The sequence below is a fragment of the Lissotriton vulgaris genome, chromosome 7 (genome assembly GCF_964263255.1).
Source record: "Lissotriton vulgaris chromosome 7, aLisVul1.2, whole genome shotgun sequence".
In the NCBI taxonomy this organism is placed as follows: domain Eukaryota; kingdom Metazoa; phylum Chordata; class Amphibia; order Caudata; family Salamandridae; genus Lissotriton; species Lissotriton vulgaris.
Genome location: NC_141695.1, coordinates 362,639,130 through 362,652,175, shown reverse-complemented (window position 1 = coordinate 362,652,175; position 13,046 = coordinate 362,639,130). Strand labels below are relative to the sequence as shown.

General features: G+C 43.1%; 1 protein-coding gene across 7 annotated transcripts in view; it reads right to left on the bottom strand.

The window, feature by feature from the left end:
- LOC147701648 (leukocyte immunoglobulin-like receptor subfamily A member 6) overlaps positions 1 to 13,046 on the bottom strand; it is a 602,586-nt gene that overhangs the window by 431,707 nt on the left and 157,833 nt on the right. For all 7 annotated transcript variants that reach the window (XM_086930274.1, XM_086930269.1, XM_086930270.1 and 4 more), the window contains exon 2: positions 3,733 to 3,771. In XM_086930274.1, coding sequence (XP_086786400.1) covers positions 3,733 to 3,771 — 39 coding nt within the window. The remainder of the gene's footprint in view (positions 1 to 3,732; positions 3,772 to 13,046) is intronic.

The window sequence follows — 13,046 nt, the reverse complement described above, 5'->3', positions numbered from 1 at the left end:
GCTTGCAGTGGTTGCCTGACTGCCAAAGAGAGGAGAAAGAACTTTGGACTTTTCTTTCAACTTGTGCAAAGATCTCCAAGGGCTTGGAAGAGAGCTTGCCGACTGACCGAAGTCCCAGGACCAGTGGACTTCACCAGCCTTTGTGAATTGCTGCTGGAAACAAGTGGCTACAGAGCAGGGAGCTGATGCTGACTTCGAGTCCTGTGACCGCAACGGAGTTGGGCACCGCCTCGCACACTTTGCGACGCACCGCCTGACTCGCACCGCTGTCCGGACTGATCAACACCAGCTCCCGAACTCCGGCTCTGTCACCGCACCGTAAAGCTAGAAGCACAACAACGAGCAACGCCCGCCTCGAACAACGGATGCTCTGAGTTCACCGACTCCGTCTCAATGCTGTCAACGAGCCCGTAGCCTGCCCCGTGACTGGAAGGACACTGTGACAAACCCTGGAACCGGCTCGCACATCCGTGCCGGACGCCTCAAGGAAAAGGTACTGTGACTGAGTCTGTCGACATTTGAGTTGGCCCGGACTGCCGCAGTCCGCTGGATTTGTTAGACTTTGTGCTCCTTTCAGCAGCGCTGTAGCCGGACAAGGCTACTGACTCGCACAGAACCTTGAATTAAGCCTTTTTAACCTGAACTCTTGAAACTGAATAGTACTGTGGATTTTTTTGTCGTTTATTGGTTTTGTGATAACTTTATATAAAGTATACTTATTTTTTATATAAAACCTGTGTGGTATCCATTTGTAGTGTTGTCACTGGGTTACTGTATGTGGTCACAACTTCTTAACTCACATCGCCTCTGAAATAAGCCTTGACTGCTCGCGCCACGTTGCCTTTAGGGTGAGCAGGGGTTATTTGGAGAGAGTAATTCCCTTGCCCTGACTAGAGGAGAGGGTCACTGCTTGTCACAAGTACCTACCTGTGCCAACCATAGACCCCCAATTCTTACAGTAAGAAATTATATAATTGGTTGAGGGGGATGCATACCCCTATCAAACAACAACAACAATCCTTGTCAGGGTGAACTAGAAAATCACTACATTAAGCTGTGATTAATCCTCTGGTAGATCCGCACAAAAATTGTCAGGCTTTACTTAGAGCCTCTGTGTTAAATATGTATGCAGCACACAAACAGTACAAACCCAACAGAAGAAAAATCCCACATACTTTTAGGAAAATAAACTAAAATGTAATAAATAAAATGACACCAAAACACATTAAACCCCAATAGTAGAAACAGAGTTGGAAATTGTTAAAGTTTAAAATGAACAATAGCAGCAAAATGAACTAAGCACGCACCACAGTAATCTGGTAGTGGGAGACCAGGGAAAGTCCAACGTTAATGCGCCGTCCAATGTACGACCACCAAAGCTGTGGTGCGGTCACACACCAGATTAGGAGTTCAATCTTGTCATGGTGGGTGGTCCAGTGGCAGTCTGACAGCAGTGGTCTGTTAGGCTCATTGAAGAGCTGAACATGCAGACCGCTGCTGTCAGAGCACCGACTGAACATTCCTGCACTACGTGGCATACATGCCACACTGTGCAGGAAACTAGTGTGCAAATCTAGGGGGGCAGAACATGTGCCCCCCCATATGCACCTCCAGGTCCAGGAGCAGCAAGGGGGCCCCATTACGGGGCCACTTAGCTGCCTCACCACCACCTTTTTCATGGCGGTCTTACTGCCATGAAAATGGCATGTGTGGCAACTCAAAATATGCTCGCAGTGACGCACCAGCTCCAGCAGCATGTTAATATGCCTGACCGCTACACCGCGGAATCCAAGATCCACGTGGAAGTGGCAGTCCTGTGGTGGCCCAACTGCCACATTCCAATTGCAGCATTTGGTACCGCAGTGTGGCGGTGGTCGTATTGCAACCTTGAGTACCACGGTCCTGTGGACCGTAGTACTCGTAATCAGGCCTTTAGCCAAATTTTCAAGGAAACATTCCTGAGAAGGTACATTTCAGTGGTGCACGGCAGCAGGTGCTGTCTGAGGAAGAGGTATAATCATAGGGAAGCTGCTGAATTAAGTCCAGCAAAGATTTCTGAGTTGGGACTTTGCCGCTTTATTAGAAGCAAAGTAAATCCAGTGGAACAAAGCTGCAGACTGTATCCATTGAGGGCACAAGACTTGATCCCTATTCTGGGAGGACCTGTTGAGAAGAATTTGTTGTTGTGGAGGAGAATGTAGCTGGAAGCCAATGGGCCATGCACCTTGGGTGGATCGACTGGCAGGTAGGTATGTCTCCTGTCAGTTCTCAGACCACTTTTTAGTGAAAACTTGTTTAAGTCCCAGGTTTTAAGGTTAGGGTGGAAATGCACATTCAGCTCCACTTCCAAGGGACCAGAACTGGTTGTGCCCCACTTTTGGGGGTCAGGTTTCACTCCTGGCAGAGTCCAGGTACTGGGTTCAAGGGTTCTGGAGCATAATATGTCCCTGTACTTCAGAACAGGAGGCCTGGTAACTAGCCCTTGGAGTCACTCTGGTAGTTCTGGGGTAAGCAACAGGGTCGGCCTTAAGCAGAAGGGCAGTCATCTGAGGGTACATGGCAGGTTTAAAGCAGCAGGGTAGCTTCTGGTAGCAGCAGGGCAGTTCTCTGAAATACAAAGCAGTCCTTTTGAGTGTCCTCCACAGATCCAGAAGGGAACTGAAGAAGTGTTCTGAGAGTCTAATATGTATACCTGTGCCGGCCTTTGACATGCTTCTATGCTTCCCCCACTCTGGTTCTAGAAATTTCCTTGCCATCCCCTGCCTAGCTCCAAGAAGTCTAGAGTAACAAAAGAATGGCGTCAAGTCCATTAGTGAGTGTGCTGGAGATATCACTTTGAAATGTGAGTGGGGCAGAGCTGATATCTGGTAGGATTGCACTTTCTGGAATCCACTGAACCCCATTATGCACAAAGGCCACCTGCCAAGCTATTCACAGTCAAGTGACCCACATGCAGACATCAAATAGTTAGGATAAGAAAACGCCTCCTTTCTAGAGGGCCATTTTTAGAATTGGGTGTATCTGACTATTAAAGAGGATTTTAAATCATAATTCTTTTGAGACCAAACATGACTTTTCTACCTGTTTCAAAACAAAGATTAGCACACATTACATGCAAAAAGGAAACCCAATGTTATCCAATGGGAGAGGTAGGCCAGAGAGTAGTGAAGAACAAATGTAGGAGTTTTTTTTACCACCAGGACATGCAGGGCAGGCTTGGCAAAAGCTTTATTTTGTCAAGTAGAATTGTCAGGTAAAAACTGAACACAGGCTGTGCAGGCTAACCTGAGAAATCTTTTAAAGGCCTACTTAAGTGGTCCGTACAATAAATGTTGAAGGCGCACTTGTAGCATTTAATTTGCCGGCCCTGGGTACATGCAGTACCACTATACTAGGGATCTATAAGTAAAGTAAATGTGCAGATTGGGTGTAAGCCAATTTTACAATGTTTCTGTACAGGGTATAAGCATTTTAATACTGGTTAGCAGTTGGAAAGTGCCAACAAGAACTGGTTCAGAAAACAGGAGAAGAGAAAACAAAACATTTGGGGATGACCCAGTAGAGAGAGCCTAGTCCAACAATGGGCCTCAATAGATGTAAGTAATACTGATTGTGGAGAAAAGTTAAGCATACTTCATCCCTTAGTTATGACCATTACCATTCAGTTTGCACCATTTATGTGGTTCAAAGTATTTAATAATCATTAGTTAAATACTAAAATTAAATACTCACCCTGCAATGACACCAAGTTCCATCTGTCCAGAAAGAAACCTAAAAATAAAGTAGTATATTATTAGTGCAATGTGTTCCATGTAGAATGTTATTGCTAAACCATATCTCTAATTCAATTTAGTTATAGGCATGCAAATGATTTTATACTTATTAAACGTATTTTTCCCTCCATTGTCTTTAAGACACTCACAGAAATATGTTGTAGATAATATCCTTTTTACCCAGATTATTTGGTAGCACAAGCCAAGAGAACTGTTCAGAGTCTTGTACAATCTACCTCCTGCTTGTGAGGCAGCAGTTAAGAGGACAGTCTGCTTCATGTTGAATCAGTAAGCAGACCCAGTTTATACCAGTTTTTCAAGAGTCACATGCCACAAAGGTCCATAAAGGTCAACCCCAAGCAACTCATAATTAATATGAGTGACCAAATTATACAAAAATGGAAAATACTGGAACTGACACAAAATGAGTAAGGGCCCGATGTAGGTGGCAAATTTCGGTCGGAAACGTCCGAAATCGGCCGTTTCCGACCGGTATTTGGCACTTTGAGATGTAGGGGGCCAGTATTTACCTATTCGGTATATTTACCGAATCGGTAAATTTACAGAATCTGTAAAATACCGAATCGGTATTTTTACCGATTTGGTATCTTCCAGATGTAGGTGGGACTCTTCTGAGTCCCACAGGCCTTTCAGATTCGGTATTTTAACACCCAATCCAATTGGGTGTTAAAATACCGAATCCAGGTGTGCATGCACATGTGTGCATGCACACCTATGCCATGTGACAGACAGACATGCCCTAAGGGCATGTCTGTGTGCCACATGGCACACAAGCCAGTATTGGGGGTGCTAGAGAGTGTCAAAGTGACACCCCCTGCACCCTTGCTGGAATCGGTATTTACCGATTCGGTAAATACCGAATCGGTAATGCCCATTGATTCCTATGGGCTTCAAGGCCCATAGGAATCAATGGGGGATACCGAATCGGTATTTACAGAATCTGTAAATACCGAATCTAATAGATTCGGTATTTACCGAATCTGAAATACCTACATCTCTCCCCCTCTAATTTACCACTTCATAAATACCGAATCGGTATGATTCGGTATTTATGAGGTGGTAAATATAGATTTACCTACATCGGGCCCTAACTGTCTATACGCCAGTGTAGAGTCTGTGTGGTGTCAGTCTGAAATCTCACTAATCATTTCACCACTTTTGTCCAGCCTCAGTCTATGACTGCTAGTTGTTGGAATTTTGCGCTTTTGCAGGGTCAACCAAATGTTTTTGGGCCTTTTTGCTGAAGTCTCTTTTCGCGAGCTATGCACCACTGTGCAATTTGCCTCTCTTATTTAGAGGTAAAGTGTTTGTACTACTCATTTCAAAATTGTGAAATTGGCATACTCCTAATCGGCAGTCCTAAGTAGCTTCACTGCCCATTAAGGCATGGTGCATGATATTTAAAAGTAGAACATGTGACCTTTCAAGTTAAATATATCCTTACAGCAATTAATAACTCAAAGCTATTTTCACTGTCGAAGGGTTGGCTGTTCCTTAGGAAAGAACTTGGTAACAACATTGAGTACTAATACTGTATCTCTGGTATGGTACTAGCTAGACAAATAATGAAACGCCTATCTCAATAGATATTAAAAATGGAATTCATTGGTAAAATCAGATTTTTCTAGATAATATTCAAAAGTAACTTTAGAAAATTACCTTTGTCTAGCTGAAGTCTCTGGAAACGAAATCTGCATTTTGATCTCCAGCTTCTGCCAGGTATTAATTAGCATTTTGAGTCAATACAGTATGAACTTGCTCACAAGACAGGAACAAAAGGCTGTGGGTGTGTGGAGGTTTTCTTGTGCCCTTGACAGAATAGCCTATTGACTGGACCCAAGGATTTGATTAACTTCAAAGGCGCCTACCCTGTCAGAAGCAGATGCAGCTAACACACAGGCTTGTGCCCTTCTATTGTCCCCCTGCCAGACCAGCTTCCATCACAGTGGGTCTCTTGTTGATATCACAATGTCAGATCCTACTGGATTGTCAAGAATGGCTTGACAGGTCTGCTGGGGTTTTCTTAGGTAATTTGGAGGCACCCTTTAAAGGATAGAAAAAGAATGCCAAAACAATTTGTGTGTCTGGCTGCTGAAATCTTGCCTTTGTATCAATTTGTGTGTCGGGTAGCTGAAAGCTCACTGTTGTCCTACCACAATTCTGTTGGGGGTAGAGGGACTGACTACAACTGGATTTTAGTTTTAGATATAGGAGGACACTAGGATTGTAATGGAACGCTCCCCCATAGCCCCAGTCCTTAGAGCTCAAGTTTAGTGTGTCCAAAAAGTTTGATTATCTTTAAAATGCACAAAATGAGTAGGGTTAGCCCAAGTAAACTTTAATGTATTGTTTGGGGCATCCTCAGGTGGCATTCTAGTCCACTAGCTGGTGTCAGCCATAAATTTGGCATCTCCTGATATCCACGTCAGAACACTGGTGTACCGGTGGAAAATCAAAAGATGAGGACTGAACCACAACCTCTCATAGACCGGAGAAGATCATAGAACATTGGACCTACTCTCCCTCTTGTACCTAGGACCAAGAAGTGGACTTCAAGGATCATAAGACTGATCTACTGTTAAAGCTACAGGGACACAACAGGCTACAAGAGGTCTTTTCTTGCAACTGCTCAGATGACCAGTGGCAACTGAACCCAACTGGACCCTGCTGTTTGGCCTCTGTCTGCCACTTGGTGAGTCTCAAAGTGCCTCCCCTTCGGTTCTATGGAGGGTAGGGGTACTTAAAGGTGTACTCTTGTGGTGGACATGGACTTAAAGGACTAAAGTCAGAAAGTAAAATGATGAACCTGGTTAGTGTGCCTGGCCCACTCTCCATCGCATTCAGTGCCTAGGTACTGTTCTGCAATAATCACCAACTATAATTAGCACTTTGCACTTCTTGGCACTATTTCTACAAAGTACTTTAAAAAATCCTGTCTCTGGTTCCCCTAATTGGCTTTATGTCATTTTGGTGTAATTTTGTTTTCCAATTTCACTATACCTTTCTGATTTCTTATTAGATTTTTATTGTTTTGCTTTTCAACTTTATTACCATTTTAATACTGCGTAAATACTTTACATATTTACACATTGCCTCTAAGTTCAGCCTGTCCACTTTGTGCTATAGCTACCAGGGGCATGATCTCAGATTTATTTAGAGATTTTAGTGACTCACCCAACAAGGATTGTGGTTATTATTAGAGATGGGTACTCACCCCCTCACCTGGCATCTTCGTTTCTGACCCTTGCCTTCTTCGCAATACACTTACAACTTCAAGAAGGTGAACCTCACTCTGTCCTTTCAATTTACAAGACCACAGTAACTGTTAGAATGATCGTACCTATCCAGTACCTGTCAACTTTTGTCTTTTACGTTTAGCAACAACTCCTAGCATAATGTGAGCAATGGACTCAGTTCTGTTTCCTCCAAACTAGCAGTTGTCTCATAACATACACAAACCCATATTTTCAAAAGTTTTCTTCTATTTTTATTTTAGTGTCTGAAGCTTGCCTGAACTTAAAATGATCTTTCTTTCTGTGATGACACAGATTAAGAAGGAATTTTTCTTTACTTTTCTCTCTTCTCAAGCATCATTGTCCAATCAGCCTAGTTGTTCTCTTGGAATCCCTTAAATTGCTTAAATTGGGTAGCCCAGTACACCTTTTATATGGCTCAAGTCATATCCGATGACAAACGCCCATATGTATCCAGTGTCCCTCAGTTTCAAAGACCACTCAAACAATATCCTAAGTTGTGCAACCTTAAAGTAACTAGTAATATTTGGCGTTCCCAGGTCCTTTACCTCTTATGCACTCTCAAGACTCTCCAAGACAGATGTACACATTTGCCAGCCCAAATGAAGTGGTCAACAGCCATCTGAAGCGATTTCATATCTTTTTCTGGTGTTTGGACCAGGAGTCCGAACCAGCATCATTAAGGAATTCTCCAAACCGGATGACAGAGAATACGTTATCACTCCTTCACAAGAGCTGTACGGCAACCTCACCAACTTCTTTCATCACACGATCGCAACCAAAGAAACTTCAAACCCCAAACTATACCTTCAGCCTTCCTTGACAGATTCACTTCCACCGCAACCAACACAAACCACAGCCTGACCACATGGAACCTTCTCTCCACCCAGGACACCACCTCCATGATGAAATCCATCCACTTGAGAGTTCTCACAGACCCATGCCCATACCACATCTTTAAACTCAGAAACCAAAGGTTCGGCCAGGAACTCACCACCCTGTTCAACACCTCAATCACCACTGCAACCTTTCCTGACTCCTGGAAACATACCGAATTAAAACCACTTCTCAAAAAACCATCCACTGACTCCAGCAAGCTCAAACACTACTGGACAATCTCCTTGTTCTCATTCCCAACCAAGATACTGGAAAAGATTATTAACAAGCAACTCAAAACACCCCTGGAGCAAAACCAGCTACTCAACGCTTTCCAATCCGGCTTCCACAGAATCACAGCACTTGATCGCAGCAACCCATGACATGCAAACCCTCCTCAAATGAGGGGAAATAGCAGCTTTGATCCTCCTCAACCTCTCAGCAGCCTTCAACACCACATCCTACCACACGCTTATAGAAATACTCCATTACATCGGCATCCGATGGGACGTGCTCAGATGGATCACCTCTTCAGAAGAACACAGATAGTGCCCCTACTGTTAGGAAATCTCATGATCATGCTAAAAACCCTCATGTTTCCTGTATAATTTGTCAGCATCCTTCTGGAAAGTATTTTAATCATGTATGCTGATTTGGTATTTATTATATTTCAATTGTACAAGTTATTCACAAGGCATGGGACATTTGACTTTAGCAATGCTTGATGTTTTACTAAATGCCATGCTTAGACTGTTAGCCTTTGTCAGGTACATCTCCGTTCTATCACATTCAGAAAACGTGATGAACGTAGGAGCCACACCCTCGCTCCTCTATAAATAGCCACACCCATGTTAAAACAGCGCTTGGCTTTTCGTCTGAAGGGTCGAGTTCAAGAAGGAGATTATTGTTCCTGAATCCTGAAAGAAGAAACTCCTGGTCTGCACAAGTCATCCTGAATCCTGAGAACCCTTCCTCATGTGTCAGCTAAGTGAACTAATGAAACTCGTTTAATATTTTATCACGCTTTGGTGCAAACGCGCTGTATATTTTCTTGCATATTATATGCGCGTGTGACTTTTTAAAGCGCATGTAATGTTACAGCGAAGTGAAAGCAATCTTTATTTCTAAAAAGACGCATTGCTTTCAGAGTGTCTAAACACTGTACATCATTGCCGAGTGAAGCTTTCTGCATTGAGAGGGCATGTTGGACTTCAATATATTTAAAGAAACATTCTATTCATTATTGGGCACAGCAGACTTTTAACTCAAGTCAAGTCAAAAAGCTTTATTTCGATAAAACAATTATCATAAAAGCAACTCAATAAATCATATGGTACAATTAAGAACAGTAATAGGTTTAAAGAAGACTTTTTTGTCTGTGTGCTTAACAATAAAAAGGACAGTAGTTTCAGTGATAATTGTTTGCACAAGTAAAACTAGCCAATTAATTAATTGAGTTTTTACAGAAAAATCAAGAAAAAATGGCAATTCATTGAGTTAAGACATTTTTAAAATAGAATTAAACAGTTAATTTTAGCCTTTTGGCTCGAATGGACCAAGCCCATGATAAAAATTTGGCTAAGGCACAAGCATAGGACACACTACTATCGGATATAAGTATCCTAATTGCCGCCTCATGACTCCTAGTGCCCAACTGGCGACATAAGTTTTTAAGCCAAACCCTCCTTGGAGTTGCGTACACGCTGCACTCAAACATGAAATGTGCCAATGACTCCGGTTTGGCGAGACAAGCTGGGCATAACTCGGACATTTCCATATGGGATTTCCATCTTGCGATGAAAGAGTTAAGAGGAAGGGTTCCTGCTCTGAATCTGAAATACAAGGCCCTATCAAAAGGTTTTCCAATTACATCAAGGTACAGTTCCCGTCTAGGACGATCTTTAAACCTCAGGAAGTGCTCTGTGAGCCTGCCCAAGATGGTACTAGTATTCCTTTGTGAGCGGATCCAGTCCCAGTAAAGCTTTTTGAGGACAAGCTTCGGGGGTGAAGTTCTATTCGACCATGATTCAATTTGGCCCAACTTTGTTAGCAAGATCTTCATGTCTCTCAGCCATTTGATTTTATGCCAACTTGGCGATGACATGATTTCTGCTAGACCTCTGGCATATCCACTTAGTTCTTCCACCCACCAGATGCGTGCCCATAACAGTAATGGGCGAAATTTTGCAACATCAGCAATCTGGGAGCAGCCTAAGTCCAGCATTAGAGGAAGTGTAGGGGTGCCTTGCGGGAGGGACATAATTGCTCTACAAAATTTGTTTTTGGATCTCGGCAGAGCATCAGTAATGGATGAACCCCAAAGTTCGGCCCCGTAGAGGGCAGAGCTAACACCTTTAGCTGAATAAATCTCGAGGGCTGTAGCTATAGGCCTTGTTGTGCAGGATCGTTGCTCTTTCAAAAGGGCTCCTGTAATCCACTTGTGGCTCATCAACATTTTATCTAAGTATGGGGTCCAATCCATTTTGTGCGATAGGCGTATCCCAAGATAGTCAAAGACCTCTACCCTTTCCAAGAGCTCGGCATTCAGAGTGGGAGAGCGAACTTGTTGTTTAGGAGGATTCAGCACAAGGTACTTAGTTTTATTTGTATTTATTACCAGACCTCGTTTGGTGCAAAAGGATTGAAAATTGTCCAAAAGTCTCTGGAGACCCATTGGGGATTTAGAGATTAAAAGCGTATCATCCGCGAAGAGGAGGGTCGGTATGCGTTCGCCAGCCAGGGAGGGTTCATCAGAAGGATCTTTCTGGAGATGCTCGACCACCCCATTGATGTAAAGAGAGAAAAGGGTGGGAGCTAGGACACATCCCTGGCGGACACCTCTCTCAACCGGGATACTACCCGTTTTCTCCCCTCCAGGGCCCCACCTGACTTGGGCAAAGCTATCTTGGTGCAACCTAACTAATAGGGACAACAAATAATGGGGCAGCCCCATGTCAGCGAGTACTTTCCACAGTGATTCCCTAGGTACAAGGTCAAAGGCAGTCTTTAAATCGATAAACGCGGGATAAAGACTGCCTTTGCCTATGACCACCACCTTCCAATACACCATCATGAGTCTGAAGGCTTGCTCAATCGTCCCAGTGCCCACTCTGAAGCCTGCCTGATAGTCAGAAAGAATTTTGTTTTCTTCTACCCAGTTTAAAATTCTGACTAACAGGACTTTGCCGACTACTTTTTGGCCAATGTCTAGCAAGCTGATCGGCCTATAGTTGGATGGATCATCCCTCGATCCTTTCTTGTAAATAGGGACCACCTCGGCCCCTTTCCATGATGAGGGGATAGGGGCGCCTTTACAAATGGCAACAAGGAGGGAATGAATCAATTTACCCCATTTTGCGCTGTCAGACTTTAAGAGGTCACCAGGGATGCCATTGGGACCAGCCGCTTTTTGTGGAATAATAGTGCTTATTGCATATTCCACTTCCTTGATCGTAAAATCAAAGTCAGTAGGCCGGATTACATAATTTGGAGTGAACAATGGTAGAACCACCCCACCCTCATCAAGATCACCATGACCGGTATAAAGTTTAGAAAAATGATCGACCCACGCCTGGCTTGGGATATTACAGGTTATCAGATCACTATCTGGTCTATTACGGGCTCTTATAGTATCCCAGAACCATTTCGAGTCTTTTTTAGAGGTAGCTTCTTTGAGAGTTGACCAGTAGGCATCTTCCCACTCCCTTTTTGCTAGCTCCAATGCTCTTTTATGTTCTTGCCTAGCCATCTGTATTAGTGATTGGGACTTTCCCTTGACCGCCTCAATTAGGCGTGTTTTGGCTTTCCTACATGATGCAGAGTACCAGTCGTGTCTCCCTTTAGTTTTGTTTTGGGGCATGGTTTTCCCTGCGGTCCCTTTTATCCAAAAAACTTCCCCTATTGTTTTTACGGCTGCTTCATATATAGATGTTACCCTATCTACTGCCATAAGTGGGTCTATTGAGCTAATTTCTACTTGTGAGACTTTAAGCACTTCTTCAATGGTGGAGAGTTTATCAACATTGCTCGAGATTTTATTCCACTTAAGGCGTCTTCCACAAGAGGAGACAGTAACCCCATGTGGACGATTCGGTGGTACTAACGGCACTCCGGAGGACCAGGGATTCACTATGGATAGGGAAAGTGAATTATGGTCACTCTCTATGGTCGGTATAATAGTCTTAGACTTTTAACTCATTTAAACCAATAGAAAAGGCGTGTTTCAGGTTTCCGAATGAAAAAGAACTCTAAAGATGTTTGACAGCAACGTTGATTTATACTTCCTAATGTTGGCATCGGACATTAATCAAGCTGATTAAGAAGGAAGTGTAAAAAGCATTATAAATAAACCAGCATTTAGAATTTGTGCATTTAAAAAGAACATGTGTATCTAGGCAGTGATATTTAACTATTTAGTTTGCCGGTAAAAGTATTTCCAGAAATATTCCTAGAGAGACTTTTTCTTTTGCAATAATGAACACTTGGATGAACCTTTTGAATAATTGTCATTGAATATTTAGGTAAGAGTTCATGATGTCAGAGATTTGATTTTAACAGTGTTCAATTCAACAAAAAATGGAAATGTGGATATACACTCACATGATTTTTGCATTTCTTATAGCCTGCCATAGAGGGCTATACCGGCTATTAAAGGCCCTCTCCAGCGTTAAAGGCCCCGAGCCGAAGGCGAGGGCCTTTAACAAGGGAGAGGGACTTTAATAGCGGTATAGCCCATCTACGAAGGGCTATAAGGCTATTAGAACATTCTGTCACTAGAGGACAGAATGTTCTAACAACAAAAAAAACTTTTGGAAGTGTGAGGGGATTGGAATCCCCTCAGGTTCCCTGAAGCCTTTGTTCACAGCCAGAGCTGTGAACAAAGAAACATTGGAATGTTGGAGCTCCAGACTTATACCAGCCGTTATAAGCCCAGACCACTCCATTGTTTTCAATAGAGCTCCCAACATTCCAATGTTCTAATTCAGTTTAATTCTTTATGAATTCTTTACGCAGTCAGTCCATATGCATAAAGAAGTCAGTCTTAATACAGAGAGAATACAGTTGAAACAGAAGACTTTATAAGGTATATTAGTGTAGTTTTTTAGTGCAGTTTTCCTCTCTC